At 36.0% G+C, this 17954-nt stretch overlaps 1 protein-coding gene across 1 annotated transcript; it reads left to right on the forward strand.

Moving 5' to 3' along the window:
* Nucleotides 1-1346: 1346 nt before the first annotated feature.
* On the forward strand, nucleotides 1347-16566 carry LOC117403213 (opsin-5-like). The gene is made up of 7 exons (XM_034005205.3): nucleotides 1347-1587; nucleotides 8943-9095; nucleotides 10497-10616; nucleotides 14040-14210; nucleotides 14789-15123; nucleotides 15420-15664; nucleotides 16192-16566. The coding sequence occupies exons 2-7, from the start codon at nucleotides 8957-8959 to the stop codon at nucleotides 16265-16267; spliced, it is 1086 nt and encodes a 361-aa protein (XP_033861096.3). The 5' UTR covers nucleotides 1347-1587; nucleotides 8943-8956; the 3' UTR covers nucleotides 16268-16566.
* The last annotated feature ends 1388 nt before the right edge of the window (nucleotides 16567-17954 follow it).

Genomic DNA, 17954 nt, shown 5'->3' on the forward strand with positions numbered 1-17954 from the left:
ACTTCCCAGTTAAGAATCTCACCTATAACCCTAAATAAATTAAATCTGTGTATTTGATACAGCATTTGTAGCATCCTGTTTTATTAAACAATGCGTCTACATCCCTGATTGATCTTACAGGACCCATCATTGAAACCTATGTGTTACATGTAATTGGTTTAGGTAACTATTGCAATATCTGGTTACACATACTGTATAGTTTACACAGTGCTTTGAGACAGCATGATTTTGTTGCTTCAATGGTTATAAAAGCTGTCCTTGACTTGTAAAAAATTAGGTCCTTGATCTCAATAGACCTTTTGCACTTATTTGATTGAGCCACTGTTTTTAATTTAGCTGAGCAATAAAACTAGATTATACATACAGTTTTTTTTTTTTTTTTAATCCAACCATATTTCAAAATTATGTGTTTAATAATCCAGAGTGGATGATCAAAACAAACTGGTATAGCATTGACATTATAGCACCTTTTTGTCCTCTAATAGTGGCAAAGCACATCTGTACAGTATATATCTGTAAAAAATAAGATTAAGATGTAAAATACATTATATAGTAGCGTGCACGGGGGAAGGCAGCAGCAGAGCCGGTAGGTGATGTACTCGCACACAGAGCTATAAACCCGATATACGCAAAGGAGCCGGCTCTTTTGTACAGCGGTATCGGCGCTATGCTTCAGTGCGAGAGGTCCCGGGTTCGCCCGCCCTCCACCTGTCTGTGGATTGCCTCGCCCTGTGTGATGCGCCTGCTTGCGTTAACCGAGGCGCTACAGTATTTTTTAACGTTAGACACCCAGTTCCACTTTGGGCTGTGGCCTAATTGCATAGCAAACCGTGCACCTGTTAGATAAATTATGTAACTGTGAAAGTCAAAAGCATCAATCAGTCAATCAATCTGTATTTTATATAGTGCCTTTCATAGTGGACCACCGTCACAAAGCGCTTTACAAAGTGCATTTAACAACAAGAAAATATTTTAAATACAGAGAAATGCATAATACATGCATTACTAGAAACAATTATATTTTGACTAAAAGTAAACCGAATAAAACTCGATAAAACACTACTACTAAAAAATAATAATACACACAATTAAATTTAGTTTCAAAGTCCATAGCAAATAATTCTTACATTTTCCTTGTTTAAACAGTGAAAACAACACACAACAAAGCAAGTAGGTGAATTGAGATCCCTGTCTCACATCATCTTCATTGCTTCAGCACTTAATTTCACTGAAAGATGTGCTTCCTGGGTTTATCCAATCAATTGCCTCCAGGCACAAATGATGGGGTGTGTTGTTTTGCAATGAATGGACCACATGTGACTGTTGCAAATTTAAAATTTGACAAATTCAGAAGAGAGTCTGTGTTTGTGCTGAAACGCAGCGTGATTGTTGCATTGAGGGAATGAGAGGATCAAGATCACAGAAAGTTAGAATCATAACAAACCGCAAATCTGCTGCCTGCTAAAGAAAAAAAAAACACGAAGAACAGTACATAGAAAATCTGCCTTTTTTGGAATTTAGTGAGTAGTTCTGCCAAGCACCTTACTTGGCAAGAACTGGGCATTTTGGGCACAGTTCAGTAAGAAGGTAAGACTATTTTATTACCGGTATGTCGTAATTTCATTTTCCTTTCTAAAAGGTCTTATTAGTTTCCAGAACTAACAAGACTAGCTTTATGTGATGACTTTTTAGAAGCTACAAGTGGAAATATTGGTAAGACTTCCGTGTAAGAATTGAAATTTTCTGCATTTTGACATTTACGGATTTCAAAGTAAATATCGCTTCCTGGTACGGTTGTTATGTGTATGATGTGTGGTGATTTAAATAAGAATTCATTACGACCCATGTAGAAATACGTGATATTTTGATTATGTTTTTTTTTTTGTTTTTTTTTTTTTTTTTTGGAATCATATGTTTGTACTATTAGGGAATTTGTATGCATAAACAAATTAATTAAACACAACATAACCATAGTTGGAATGTGACTTGTATAATAATGTATCTTCTCCATTGTCATTACAGAACAGAAACAGTCAAGTAAAAACATTTTACAGTTAAAAAAAACATAACTACGATTTTATTTAAAAGAAGCAGTGCCCCAGATGCATGCTCAGTTTTATATTAAAATATGATTTAAATAGTGTTACTTCAGTCTTTGCTCTTTTCTGTACTGCGTCAGAAACTAGGCCTTGAAGGCTGTCCGGTTTGTTTATGCTTTCCTACAGGTAGCTTTTACTGCAGCCAGAAGGCTTATTGCCAATGTCACAATGAGGAAAAAATAAATAAATAAATAAATAAACACTACATAAATAGAAATGTCATGAATGTCATCTGCAAGGTTCACTATAATTCAGATCATTTTAAAATTTTAAATGATGTGGCTTGACCATTTTACAGAAAACACTAAGCATTAGTGATACAACAAGGAGTAGAAAAAAATAATTGGTGGATTAAGATATAAATCAGTGTATTCAGTGGCGTACACAGCAAGAAATCGATTGGACCCCGTTTACCGCTCTTTACTGACATGTAACTGCGGAATACTGAGTTAGTACGTATACTTACCAAACAAATCGTGAAAACGCCTGTTTTCATTGGCAGGGAAATCATCCACAATCTTGTCCGTGTTCAATTTTTGCTTGTTCTATACTCAAGGCTAGTGCCGATCGTCTTTCTTGACAGGTACTTCTGGTGTAATTAGTTTTAATCAGCTTTAGAAAACGGTCTCAGCAACGGCAACAGCAACAGGAATGTAAAAAAAAACCACAGATCCATGATCTCTTATAAACCGCTTCACTTGGTTATCACTAATATTAATAGGAAAGTCACCCCTATCTTTTGGATATTCCTCTCCTTTAGGGAAATTGTCAATCGCAACTTGAGCACCATCATTTGCTAGTACTCTTTCATCATTGCTCATCACTCTTTGAAAACACTTCATTTGTTTTTGCAGCTTGTATTTGCCGTTGGATCGGGCTCAATCTGTTGGGTGTCCCTCGCTTCTTGTGTTTTGATGCTGCCACACCCACCCAACCATTGTATTTTATCTTGCTCTTAATTGTGTTACTTGTACTATGATTCTTAATGTATTTTTTGTTTACAACTGTAAGTCGCCCTGGATAAGGGCGTCTGCTAAGAAATAAATAAATAAATAATAATAATAATAATAATAATAATAATAATAATAATAATATAGCGCCTTTCATAACCAAATATCTCAAAGCGCTTCACAAATAAGGGAAAAACAGATAAAATAACACTAAAACAACCATGACATATACAAAGTGATCTACAAAATACTAACACAATTAGAAATAAAGAATATAATAACAGCAGGAAAAAAGGCAATTTAAATAAGAGGCGTTTTAGGAGAGATTCAAAAACAGACAGCAACTCATAATCTCTGATCTCAATAGGAAGTGTTTTCGAAAGGATTGTATAATGGTTATTAACCAATGACATTGATTGAAGTAAGAATAACATGTTTAAAGCGTTGCGAGTTTACGAAATTAATAATCACAGTGTATCTTCTTCCAATTATTTAACATTAAGAAACAAAAACGACACAAATACAGTGTCTTTTGTGTGTGATTACGTCACCTACCAGCCCTACTGCTGCCTACCCCCCGTGCACGCTACAATATATCTACTGTATATATATATATATATATATAATATATATATATATATATATATATATATATATATATATATATATATATATATATATATATATATATAAAGATGTGTAAATAAAATATGTCAGCATTGTCTATTAGGAAATATCTGTTTTGCACTGTATTTGTGTCGTTTTTGTTTAAGGTAGCAGTTAAAGTTGAATGACATAGTTTTAAATAAATAGTTAATACTCTAAAGCAGGCGGTCAAACATATGGCCGCCCATTACTTTATAAAATAGCATAGTACTGTTTTGTTTTGGAATTCTTTAAAACAACCCGCCTCTAATATATAACATGCAAATTGAACATGTGCATTCTGCATTGTATGAGTGACATTTCCATTAAGCCAATCACAGCTCACAGGGGTAGTAAAAATAGCCAATCAAATAGCACACATGAGCCATTTCCTCACACACATCATTTTGATTAGGATAGCGAAGCGAAGGCTTGTTTAAACTGTTTATTTTACTCTGTGTAAAATGTAAAATCCGTAGTGAAAAAGTAATTGGAGATGTCATGGAGGGGGAGGCTTAACATAGAAGATTCCAAAATCATTAGCCAGATGATTATTTTTTCACTGAATAATTGACTGCAAGGCAATATGTCTGATTTTCAGTGTAACCGTTGCAATTATAGGAGGCTGTGTTGTTATTTTGTACTGTACAGTGTTTTGCGATACTTTTGTATAAAAAGCACTATATAAATGCAATCAGTAAATAAATAAATAAATACATACATATTGTTCTAGCTTTAAGGAATCAGTGCTGAGAGCCACAGAATATTGCTGAATGAATTTCAGCTGCAGGGTTGTGGTAAATTCCTGCTTTTTAATTCAAGTTATATTTCCTTTTTAAAATCAATTCCCAATTCCAATTGAAATTGACCCCAATCCTGCTAACAAGTGAGAACATCAGCTCATATCATGTCTACATGTGTGTAAGATGCTGCACACCATTTAAATGTTACAAATATAAAGTATGGTTGTCCAGTATAGCATACAGGACAATGTGTATGTTTACAGCTTTCTTTTTGTTAATTATCATGTACAATTTAGTGAACTGTATAGAAAATATATAGAGGAGGCTGTGTGGTCCAGTGGTTAAAGAAAAGGGCATGTAACCAGGAGGTTCCCGGTTCAAATCCCACCTCAGCCACTGACTCATTGTGTGACCCTGAGCAAGTCACTTAACCTCCTTGTGCTCCGTCTTTCGGGTGAGACGTAATTGTAAGTGACTCTGCAGCTGATGCATAGTTCACACACCCTAGTCTCTGTAAGTCGCCTTGGATAAAGGCGTCTGCTAAATAAACAAATAATAATAATGAAAGATTACACCGTACAACGTCACTGTGAGAGTTTACTGGAAATTAAAGAAGCTATGGAGTCTAAACGAAAGGAAATGACTATTTTAACTTCAAGAAGCCATGGAAAGTGCAGAATTACATTGGAAGAAACTAATTCTGGTGGGATTACAAATGAGTGTGCACCATATATGACTGAGCAAAATAGTGGATTGGCTAGCTGGAAAAAATGAAAGAAAGAAATGCAGACGTACCCATTTTCTTACACTGGATTCTGCATCAACAGGCATTATGTGGAAAAGGTGCAGAATTAGAACATGTAATGAGCATTGTTATCAAGTGTGCCAGAAAAGTCAAGTGTCCGGACAGAAGTCATAAAAAGGTATATTTCAAAGTGGTACTGTTTACTATTTCACATTTTCACAGCTTGTCAGTATCTTTTTGTTAAAAACGTTATATTTTGGAATATAAGTTAAATATCGAGGCTTAGCATTATATACTGTTTGAGATTTTCATTGAAAGTAACATACTCTTTAAAGAACATGGCCCTTGCTGCAAGATTTTTCCATTCAAACACATTTTTATAACCAAGTAATTCAGCAAGATGTATTTATTTTGTGTTAGTGAATCAGTGATTCAAACAAACACATCTGTTGAATTGATTCACTAAACTGAATGAATCAAACAAATAGTCAGTAAAAATAATCGAAATGCACATCACTAGTTTTCAGCCCAGAAAAATAGGTTTAAATAGCATGCCTATCAGTGGTTAAAGCCCGGTGTCCAAACAAACAAATTATCACTCACTTTAATGTGCAAAATACAATTATCGCCCTTTAGTAAATACGATGTGAATGAAGCTTATCTCATTATTCAGAGTGAGGTGCCTCATTTAAATACATAATCATGTATTACCATACAAATCACATATTCATTCTGATTACCATAGTATTACACAAAAAAATTAGTGTGCACCATAATATGCCCACTATTTCGCACGATAATGAATAAAATTGTAATTTTAAATATGGAAATCATTAACGTGCGCAGTAATTACAATTATCGCGCTCCTTCCTAAATGAGGCCCATTGTCTAGCAATCTGTTCTTTCTGCACTTGGAACCAAAGAAACGCTTGTTGATGTACGCACTGGAGGGAACAAAAAGTCTGATGGAGGTTATACTGTCATGTTGGAATGAGCATAATTAGGATTTCACTGATCGCTTAGCAGTAACGTGCTAGTCATCATTATTTAACTCTTTGCCACATAACCTGGTCACTTAATTATTTCTTATTAGTAAATCTTAAGGTTATTTCTGTGTATTTTATGTAAACTGTTGCAAGGATGTGCAAATTACTGGGTCAGTCAGTGAAGAAAAAAATATTCACTAGAAAGTAATATTCACACAAATGTCTCTTTTCTGATTTTAGGTTGTATTTATGCAAAAGATCAGTTAAAAGACAAACATAACAGAGCCACCACAGTATCTGCTTTCACAACATGTTAAAATTAAATATTTCTAAGAAATTTTAAAACACCAAAAATAAATATGATGTGGTGTTTTTTATTACACATGTGTAAGGCTTCCTCGTAATACACAAACTAGACAGCCCAATATATGATGTGGTTTCATGTAAACATGTGTTGCACTTACTCCATATTTGCTCTTCTACTTTAGCTTATCTGAAGCACAGTATTGGATGTGCTATTCTCCCCCCAAGCCAAACTGTACCGGTCAGTCATGAACACTTGAAGGCAGTGGTTATTAAGTGACCTTATGAAAGGCAAGTGTGTTCAACAGCTCATTAAAAGGATAGCTTGTGGAGTATAATGGAAGAATTTTCAAGCCTTTGCCACAAAGCCCCCAGAGAGAGTAGACAGGTAATTGTTTTCTGAAGTAAAAAATCATCTGTTGTAGACCAAACAAGATGGAATTAGGTTTCAGTGGATTAATACAGTTTAATATAACTCTTCCTAAAGCCAAAGGATGGTTTGTTCTTTACAATGATAAATCTTTTTTTTCCCACAATAATGTTATTCATTACTTGCAGAGTCTGTATTCAAACTCTTGAATGTGGCTCATAGTGACCTGCTTATGCTTGAATTCTGTCTTGTGGTCATGCTGATTTAAGGATAATCTTGAGAACTGCTTACCTGAATTTGACATGGACATTTCATTGTTTTTATAGTTTCAGAGACGACATTTTTGATTCTACAACCCATTTAATAAATACATTCTAATTGCTTATTTTAATTAAGCTGCACCTCTAAATACCATTTTAGATATCGGAATGATTTTATTTTTGTGTTATTTTTTAAGTGAAATCCTTAATGGACCACGGACCACTACCAACCTGGAACAAAAAACACACAATACATACTTAATTTATTAATTATTTGTTTATTTAGCAGACACCTTTATCCAAGGCGACTTACAGAGACTAGGGTGTGTGAACTATGCATCAGCTGCAGAGTCATTACAACTCACCTGAAAGACGGAGCACAAGGCGGTTAAGTGACTTGCTCAGGGTACACAATTCTCTGTATGCAGTTCCATCGCTAACCCCACCATTTCCTGCTCCCTTATCGACCCTCCACCCCATTCACTCATGTACCTCCCTCGCAATCCTCTTCCTTCTCCCTCCTACGCATTTCCCCCCCTTCCTTCATCCCTTCCAGATCAAAAGACTGTCCAGGCTGGAACATTATGCTCTCGTGCAGCCGCCAGATCTGCAACAATTTCAACAAAGAAGCCTGCTCCTATTCTATTCATCCTGCCATTTCAACAAAGAAGCCTGCTCCTATTCTATTCATCCTGCCATTTCAACAAAGAAGCCTGCTCCTATTCTATTCATCCTGCCATTTCAACAAAGAAGCCTGCTCCTATTCTATTCATCTTGCCATTTCAACAAAGAAGCCTGCTCCTATTCTATTCATCCTGCCATTTCAACAAAGAAGCCTGCTCCTATTCTATTCATCTTGCCATTTCAACAAAGAAGCCTGCTCCTATTCTATTCATACTGCCATTTCAACAAAGAAGCCTGCTCCTATTCTATTCATCCTGCCATTTCAACAAAGAAGCCTGCTCCTATTCTATTCATCTTGCCATTTCAACAAAGAAGCCTGCTCCTATTCTATTCATACTGCCATTTCAACAAAGAAGCCTGCTCCTATTCTATTCATCCTGCCATTTCAACAAAGAAGCCTGCTCCTATTCTATTCATCCTGCCATTTCAACAAAGAAGCCTGCTCCTATTCTATTCATCCTGCCATTTCAAAAAAGAAGCCTGCTCCTATTCTATTCATCCTGCCATTTCCTTCACATTTGCAGTCACTGCAGGGAAGCCCATTCACGTTTAATTTGTTCACACAAGCCCAAAAAAATCAGCCGAATTTCAGAAAACCGGATCTAATACTGCCAATGCGCCTAAATCATGCGACTAGTTCGTTATTTTTGTGGATTATTAAGGTTATATTAAAACAAATATGTAGATCTGCTTGTTCTTTTTGGGGGTCTCCGCCTCGTCCAGTCGGCCAGGCAGTGAACCCTCAAATCAAGTTAGGTTTGATGCCAAATTAATGTGTATATACAACATACTTCTCTGTAAAATTGCTTACTCCGCATTCTCCACAATAAATATTTGTACTAAAACATTTTGTGATTGGTGTTTGCTCCAAACTACTGAAACTTAAAATGCCCTTTTGTTATTTTATTCCAGACAGAATAAACAGGAATGCATGGATACAGTATTGGGATGATCTATGTTACAGGTTGAAAACTGATATACACTTTGCACTTTTCGTTTTTTAAAACCAAAATTGGTAAGACCATAATAGTAAATGGCAATATACCACAGGATAGTGTTAAGCCATTATTTTATGAGCTATAGTATTTTATTCCTGCTGAAAAACTGTTTATCTTTGCTTTTGATAGTATATTAATACAAACTGTGTTTTTATCCAGACAGCTATTTGTACATGAGCATGGCGATGACTGATAACGGCACATCATCCCACAATAACTACATTCCTCATTATCTTCTAAAGGATAACCCGTTTGTCTCCAGGCTATCGAGAGGAGCTGATGTTGCAGCTGCATTCTACATGATTATTGTAGGTAAGTTGTGAATACGATGTTTTGCCAATATCTCACGTTTTCCTCTGAAGTGCTTTGAGCAGACAATCTCACACTGGGTCACACTGAGCTCACACTGAAGGCATGAATGAGGTTAACATGGAAAACCAAACATGAAAGTGAAGATTCCAGATGTACTTCGGTCTCAGTACTTTTTCTGTTTAAAATACAATTATATGACCTGATGATAATACTGCGCTTCAAGGGGCTGGTCTCTCGGATGCAGGAAAACAAAAACACGTCATCATTGTTCTTGCCTGCAATAGGCATCGTATATCCATCACGATTACTGATGGTGCTATTTCTTCTTCTTTTAATCCCAATTTGTTTTATTTATTTATTTTTTTATATAATGTTTTAAATTGTGTGTTCGGCTGCTGCTGCTGAGTTGTTGAAAGATTGTGTTTTTGTGTAGGGACCCCCTTGTAAAAGAGATTTCTCTCTTAATGGCTTCTCTCTGAATGGGTTAAATAAATGAATAATGAATGAAATGTTGAAATTGTGAGACTAGATTTAAAAGCAGTACTCCTCTGGGTATTTGCGCATTTTTCTCTCGACATTTTTTCGAAAATCTAAAATGAAATTCCATAAAAATACAGATTTAACAAAGGGATTGAGGACAGAGCAGTATATTGTAACAATTTCAGTACCAGAGTAATTTATGGACTAATGCCCAAGTTGAGACCACCAAACTAATGTCTTATGTGAAAGTGTAATGTAGCTCTTTAAATATAATGATGTGCCACCACAGTAGGTTTTAAGTCCCATTGTCTAGAAATTGCTTTCTACTGAACATTCACAAGAATACAGATTGTCATGGGCTTCCGAGTGGCGCATCTGGTAAAGGCACTCCGCCCGGAGTGCAGGATGCGCCTTATAGCTTGGAGGTTGCCGGTTCGAATCCAAGCTATGCCACTGCTGATTGTGGACGGGAGTTCCCAGGGGGCGGCGCACAATTGGCTCACCGCACACCAGTGACCCCTGTGGCTGGCCGGGCGCCTGCAGGCCGGCCTGTACGCAGTTCGGAACTGCGTGGTCCTCCGACACTATAAGTTCTGAATATGGCTGCACGGCGGGCTTGCAGAGGTAAAAAAAGCGGATTGCTGACGGCACTCGTTTTGGAGGACACGAGTGCTCGTCTTCGTCTCTCCTGAGTTAGTTCGGGGGTTGCAGCAGTGAGCCAGGTTGAATAATAATTGGACATTCCAAAAAATGGGAGAAAAATTGGAAAATGAATAAAAATAATTGTTAAAAAAAGAATACAGATTGTCAGTGTCAATGAGCCACTGGCAGGTATTGTGAGAGAAGGGCTGCAGACATTTTTAAATGTTTTTTTTTTTTCTGTGATACTGATGTATTGATTGTTTTCCCTTTCTTTTGTAGGGATTTTGTCAGCTGTTGGAAATGGTTATGTCATTGTCATGTCCTGGAAACGGAAGACAAAGTTAAAGCCTCCAGAGCTCCTGACAATTAATTTAGCCGTCTTTGATTTAGGGATTACAGGTAATTACTATCTGCCCAAAAAAGATTTGACATATTATATATACAGAGTTACATAGTTCAAGTCGCATTTCCTTGTTCGTCTCAATCTCTTCAAGTATGCAGTATCTAAAATGCAGGGATTTGTCTGGGTGTTTTTTGCTGCTTTTACAAAAACAGCAATATTTTTTTTACTCTTGTTCGGTTGCTTATTTCTCCTAATCTATTAATTGAATTTTTATTTTATTTTATCCTATCAAGCAGCTTTTACAAATAGTGTTAATATCCTTTGGCAACGCTATATGGACCTTGGCCGCCTTCTTTATACACCCCTGTCAATGGCTTAGGGCACAGACCTGCTTGTCAAAATACTTGTCCTTTTCTATACTGAATAAACAGTACCACTTTGTTGTACACAAACTTCCAAGTAAATGCCATTGAAGTGGTCCAACACATTTTAGGCAAGGACACCTATTTTTTGTTGATTCCAATAATTAATTGTGTTTTGAGTAAATACACTTTATTAGTATGTTTTATGACACTGGGAATTCATTGATTAATTTGAAAACTTCCCAATTCTATTTTTCTTTTTGTCAAAAGGAAACCATAGAAATTATATATACATGTATATACTGCATATGCCTTTACTAGATGTAATGTTTTACTTAACAGTCAACCACTTCAATAACACTACCATATCCCAGTTTCTCTGCTCTTGCTTGTATTTCAACCCAAGCACAGTTCAGTGCTGCAGTTTTTGGTAAGACTGTGTTACCTTCTATTGGATGATTAAATCAATGTTGCTAAGGCAGCATATCGGTAGTTGTGTGTGCATATGTGAAAAAGATTTGGGAAATACAAAGGAGTAAACAGAACAATGGAAGTAGGAAAGCATTAGCTTTTTGCTGGACCTTTTGGAGTAGAATTAAAACTAAGAATTAGACACAGAACTTCACTACTTTAAGGGTGGGTTTAGCCAGCAATCTACACTTGTCTATTTATTGCAGGCAATATTGCTAGCAATTTTGTGGCAATTCAATTCGACTGAAAAAAAGAGATGAGGACTAAAAATAATGGCTACAGTATGTGCATAACAAATGCAAGTGTTTAACTAAAGAAAATAGTGCACACATATAAAGACATGTTCAATATATGTATATTGGGCATTTAGGTAATTAACTAAATGTATGGTTTTATGTTACATATAGTGTAGTTGCATTTCAAATTGATAACCATATAGGGAAAGTATAACATCCTTTGTAGCTCCCCAATCTCAGATAAACAAGCGTGTATACAATGTGTAGTGTACTGCTATTTTACAGTACAGTATGCCATAGTAGTATAATTCAGTACAATATTTGCCCTAAATATGACTTAATATTTTGATCTTTTTAAAACGGCCACATAAAGGTATATACAAATAAGTAGTACTGTAAATGTACTTAAATACTGCAGCGTTTTTTCCTGTTAAGTTTAAAAAAATAAATGTATCTAGTTTAACAGGGGTGTAGATTACCTCAACACTGAAATGTGCAGTTAACAAAATAATTCATCAACTAAGGTGCAAGTATTATTTTTATTCTCCATGTAACATTTGCAATAACATTTCAATGTCGTTATCAAACATAATTAGTAAAAAAACACAAGTAAAACAGCAAAAACAGTTAGAATAACTAATTAGCTCATTTAAATGACAAAGGTCAAGTTGAGAATATATCACATCCTCTTTTTTTTTCTAAATACTATGAATGTTTGCAGTTCCAAAGACTATCATTAACTTTAAAAAAACAAAACGACAATCAGCAACATCTCTCCTTCCACACTCCATTGATCCTTCGGCGCTGCCATCTTGAATGATGAGTAAAATTACATCAAGGCAGAGAAATTGCCGGCAATATTGCTCCCAAGTCAGAACCTCTCCGACTCGAGGCACGATTACAAGTAATCTTGCTCACTATATTACACAAGGTAATTCAGTAGCAATTTGCCCACTAGCAAGTATTCCCTGCAGGTATTGCTAGTAATAATTCCCTAGTGTAAACTCACCCTAAGAGAGTGTTATGCAACTTGTTTTATTTTGTCAATGAAATAGTGGATCACCTTTACTCACTTTTAACATTTTCAAATGTCCAGTCTGATTTTTATTTTTATTTTTTATTTTTTCATTGTGGTTTCCCCAGATTAGGTAAAAAAAAAAATTTAACAGTGATGTACTCAACATTATTAACCAAACTATGAATAACCTAAAATGTGTTTATTTGATATTGTAGCACTATTGCCACATTCAATGGTCAAAACTGCTTTTATCTGAAAACATGGTTCTTACTTGGCTCAGAACAAGGTATAAAGGTCCTTGTGTAGATAACAGAGGATACATATAAATGAATACTGTAGCTTTAAATACTGACCTTTTGAGTCTTGTACCTTTTCCCTTGGGAAATTAACCTTCTAGTCAGTCAAATGCTATCAACTTTAATTGGTAGTTGGTAGCTAGCTTTATTTTCTCTGTTGTTTGTAATGTGGCCTTATTGTGTGATCGTTCAGAATTAAAGGGTAAAAATACAGCCGAATGACAAAGACACACTGTCATGGTCATGTGTTAAAAATTGAATGACCTACTTTACACCCTCCCTTACAGGATTCAGTTTGCAAATGCATATGGCACTTTTGAACATAGTGCCAAACAGAAAACAAAGACAAATCAAAAAAGTAAAACAGGCAGGAAAAAGGTATCGACCAATATAAGGCACAGTGGTAAAGGGATGGAGTGTGGAAGAACAGGACATGCTAAATAATAGCGAGCGTGAGTGATAACACAACAGAAAGATTGAAAAAAAGGCATTATTGTTTATTATTATTATTATTATTATTATTATTATTATTATTATTATTATTATTATTATTTATTTCTTAGCAGAGGCCCTTATCCAGGGCGACTTACAATTGTTACAAGATATCACATTATTTTCACATACAATTACTCATTTATACAGTTGGGTTTTTTTCTGGAGCAATCTAGGTAAAGTACAGGTAAAGGGTACAGTGTCCTCCACCTGGGATTGAACCCACGACCCTCCGGTCAAGAGTCCAGAGCCTTAACCACACTCCACACCTATATAGGAGAAAGAAATACTTAACAGTGGCTTGGTTTATGTAAAATCAGATTTATTTTACTATTTTCACTCCAATTTGTGTCAAAGCTTGTTTGTCATCCTAATGATGTTGTCAAAAGAAAACCATAGAAATATAATTTTTTATATATATCTTGATTATAAATGTAATACATTTCAGAAGTAATTATTTAATTTCTATTCCATAGTTTGAGTGTGCATGGCATATCAACCACTGACAGTTTCAAGGAATAGATGGGTGTTCAGTAGCATGCAATATATACTGTATGTCACACAAGTAGAAAAAAATGTTTTTAGCTTTTTGTTCATTTTTCAGTTGCAGGCAAACCATTCTTTATAGTGTCCTGTTTTGCACATCGCTGGATTTTCGGATGGGCAGGTTGCCGATGGTACGGGTGGGCAGGGTTTTTCTTTGGCTGTGGAAGCTTAATTACGATGACTGCAGTCAGTCTGGAGAGATACTTCAAAATCTGCCACTTAAGATATGGTAAGGACCTGATAGTCAACACATCACTTTATGGGCAATGCTCCTAAATATACAGGTTTATTTTTAATGGTCAAAACTCATTGGTGCCAGCAGGTGGTAGGAATTCTGGTATTGACGTACATTAAAAGGGGGTTGTTATGTTTTTAGGTTTCTTTATGTGGCATGTAATATAAACAGTTCCACAGTTATAATTTGATAATCTGAATAATCTGATTATGCGGAAATTCACTGGTTCCAGTTGTTTGGAATAAAATAGTTTTTTTCTGTATTCAAAACTGAATGCTCAATAAATAATTTTGGTGACAATTTCCAGATCTTCCTTTTATTATCTCAGTGTGTTGTGCATATTGGATCATTCAGGTTCTAGAGAAATAAACCTTGCAGGGGAGGGATGTCCTTGGGTCAGGGATTACTACATTTTAACTAGATATTTGTTTAAGCAGTTTTTTTTCAAATTTGAATAAAGAAACACAGTAAAAACACATCAATGACTGCAAAACACTTGGTAGTACACACTTTTCAGCCAGATCCCTCAAGTGCATTCTCTGTTCTTTCCTTTTCTGAAATACTACTTTTAGGTAGCTGGTTTACGAGGCACCATGCTTTTGCCTGCTTGGGGTTCATCTGGTTCTATGCAGGATTTTGGGCCACCATGCCTTTGGTAGGATGGGGAAACTATGCTCCGGAACCCTTTGGCACATCTTGCACTTTGGACTGGTGGCTTGCACAAGCATCAGTGGCTGGGCAGAGCTTTGTGTTGTGCATGCTGTTCTTCTGTCTCATATTTCCTACAGCAATAATTGTGTTTTCATATGCACAAATCATTAAGAAAGTCAAAGCATCTGCACAGGAGGTTGCCCACTTTGACACCAGAAATCAGAACAGCCATGTTCTGGAAATGAAACTAACCAAGGTGAGTAGGCTACTATGCCTCATGATTATTTAAAATCTCTAGCAAATGTGACTGGTATAGGCAAAAACATAGTGTCACCATTTCAATTAGTGCAGTTGAACCCTTTGTGTACCAAGGTTATGAGTACTGCACTACAATTAAGAAAAGTATAAACCACACATTTAACTTTAATTACCCAGTTTTTCAGTGAGTTAATTGCTGTATTTATTTTCTGCTGTACAAATGTGTTGTTTATTATGGTATGGATCGGTTGATAGTGTGCTTTAGTGTCTTGTCATTTTCTGTTTGTCCACCAGGTGGCAATGTTGATATGTGCAGGATTCCTGATAGCCTGGATACCCTATGCTGTTGTGTCAGTGTGGTCTGCCTTTGGGCAGCCTGACTCTGTTCCTATCCCTGTGTCTGTGGTGCCCACCCTGCTGGCAAAATCAGCAGCTATGTACAACCCTATGATATACCAAGTTACTGATTGCAAAAACGATTGTGCTAAAACAAGTTGTTTCAGAGCCTTCAAAAAAAGGAGATTATACAACAAGTCCAGGTACTGTATTTTTCTTATTCCATGTTTTGTTTTTTTGTTTTGTTTTCATGAAAAACTGGTTTGATCTTGTGGTTTTACCCTATAATATTGACAACTGGTTTTTCACTGTAATAATATAAAATTTGCATGCTATTTGGAGTAAACAGGTTTACCACAGAATCACAGGACTATCCTATCAGTATCAGTGATGCTAACTAGTATCGAAAGTCCATAGTTAGTTGCATCACTAACCTTGTAAATCCATTGAAAAAACGAGTTGATATTAGCATTATCCTTTTTAAAGATTTTTTAATTAATTTTCTTACATCATATTTGCACTAGAACATTATCATTGGCCCTCTTTTCTGTTCATTAGTTTTTTTGTACTTTTTCGGGATATATTACAAATTTTAGTTGCATTATTGAACTGGAAAAATATGAATATCAAAAAAAAAAAAAAAAGACAACAATCAAGTAGACCGAAGCGATTTTTGAAAAAAAATTGAAAAAGGGACATGTTCAAATATTGTTTTTCTTATTTTTCACAGGTTTTTTTCAACAACTGCAACTGGCAAAGGCGCCCCAGCTATAGAAACCCACATAGAGATAGAAGAAACTGACTGATTGATTTTGCTGAAGAAGGTTGCTCTGTGCTTGTGCTCCTGATCTGAAGTTATTCTGGGTGTATTACACAACACTTTAAACATGAACAGCAGCTGTACTGTGTATTCCCTCCTTTCTGTTGATCCTTGCTACTGATATTCCATGGCACTCAGAACAATATATGGTATTGTTTTGCACCTGTAAACCATCTTGAAAAACAAATTCCATCCAATGTATCCATTACCTTGCATTCTGAGTCATTTGGTGACAGGTTACACACACAATTTGTCCACTAATGTTTCCACACTGTGGTCTCCAGTTATTAAAAAAAAAAAAAAATAGTGTATGCATCTGTGAACAGGCTGCCTGGTGGTGACGTCAGGCCAGGAAGTAATGACAACAGTACTGTGAGAAAATGCGCTGTTGCTCCTGTTTATTGTAAATAATAAATTAACAAAATAAAAGGTTTAACAAGACAGAAAAAACACTGAACAAACCAAACAAAACGAACCAAACAAGTATCATGCTGGTGTTGAACCAGCATGAGTAGCAATTGTTTTCTTTTTTTGTTTCTCTCTTCTCTCTCTCGTACCTCCTCACGGTATAACCACCTCCGAGTGAGTGATTTGTGCATCTATATATAGAGCTGTGCCGGGATTCAATTACTAATTAATCATTCACTTGAATCCCAGCACGTGAACTCATTTGTGCAATCCCTGTGCCTAAATACAAATATACATTTAAATCACCAGTGCACCAATATGTACACCAAAAATATTGTGAGCATGACAAATTGGATTATGATCTCTGGACAGGAAATGACCTGCACCCACGGAGACGTCAAATACTCTGCTACCACTATAGTGACGCTAACATATAATAATGTCTATCACAAGATGAGGGTAGCAGTCATCTGTCGGTTGCCGCACCAGGTAATCCTGGGCCGAGATTTTCCCAGATTTTTTCTAGTCTGGTGAATATAAAAGGGGAATTGGTGAGACCGTTGAATAAAATAGAGAACCAATTGGGGTCACCAGAGAACCTGGTTAGTGTACTACTTTTTGCCAATCATGAGTTACCATGCAGTAAAAACAGCCGCTACCAGTGACTGTTTTGCTGCATGATAAATATCTCCGGGTTCCTGTGAAGGTGATGTGATTGAGGGTGGGGGTAGGCTCGGACCTTTCACCCTGTTACAAACATACACAGGACTTGTACAGTATAAATAAATAAATAAATACATAAATACAATGTTGGTCTAATGAAAGCTGGTCAAAAGCAAGATGTAAAGTAACTTTCTTTAAGAATACAATAATGTGTACTTATGACTTAATTTGCAAACCAGCATGGTTTCATATGTGTTTACACTATCGAATGGGGGCAGTAAGTATGGTTCTTCATATAAGAACACGAGAAATTTCAGAAAGAGAAAAGGCCATTCTGCCCATATATGCTCGCTCGCTCGCTTTGGTACCAGCATAAGCCAGTAGCACTGAGGAGAGGACAAACAAAATCCCTTAACCAGGTTAGCAGGGGAAATAAAACCTCTAGGAATCTATGGCTATCTTCCAGTCCAGCCTGTATTAACTTAGTAACTGCAATAATAATGAGTGCTTGTACTGTGTATCTATACAAACCAGCTAAAACCGCATAGATACTGTCAGGAGGTGAGTTGAGTGGGAAAGAATAAACAAAAAGAATAAACAAA

The sequence above is a fragment of the Acipenser ruthenus genome, chromosome 5, assembly GCF_902713425.1.
Source record: "Acipenser ruthenus chromosome 5, fAciRut3.2 maternal haplotype, whole genome shotgun sequence".
NCBI classification, from domain to species: Eukaryota; Metazoa; Chordata; class Actinopteri; order Acipenseriformes; family Acipenseridae; genus Acipenser; species Acipenser ruthenus.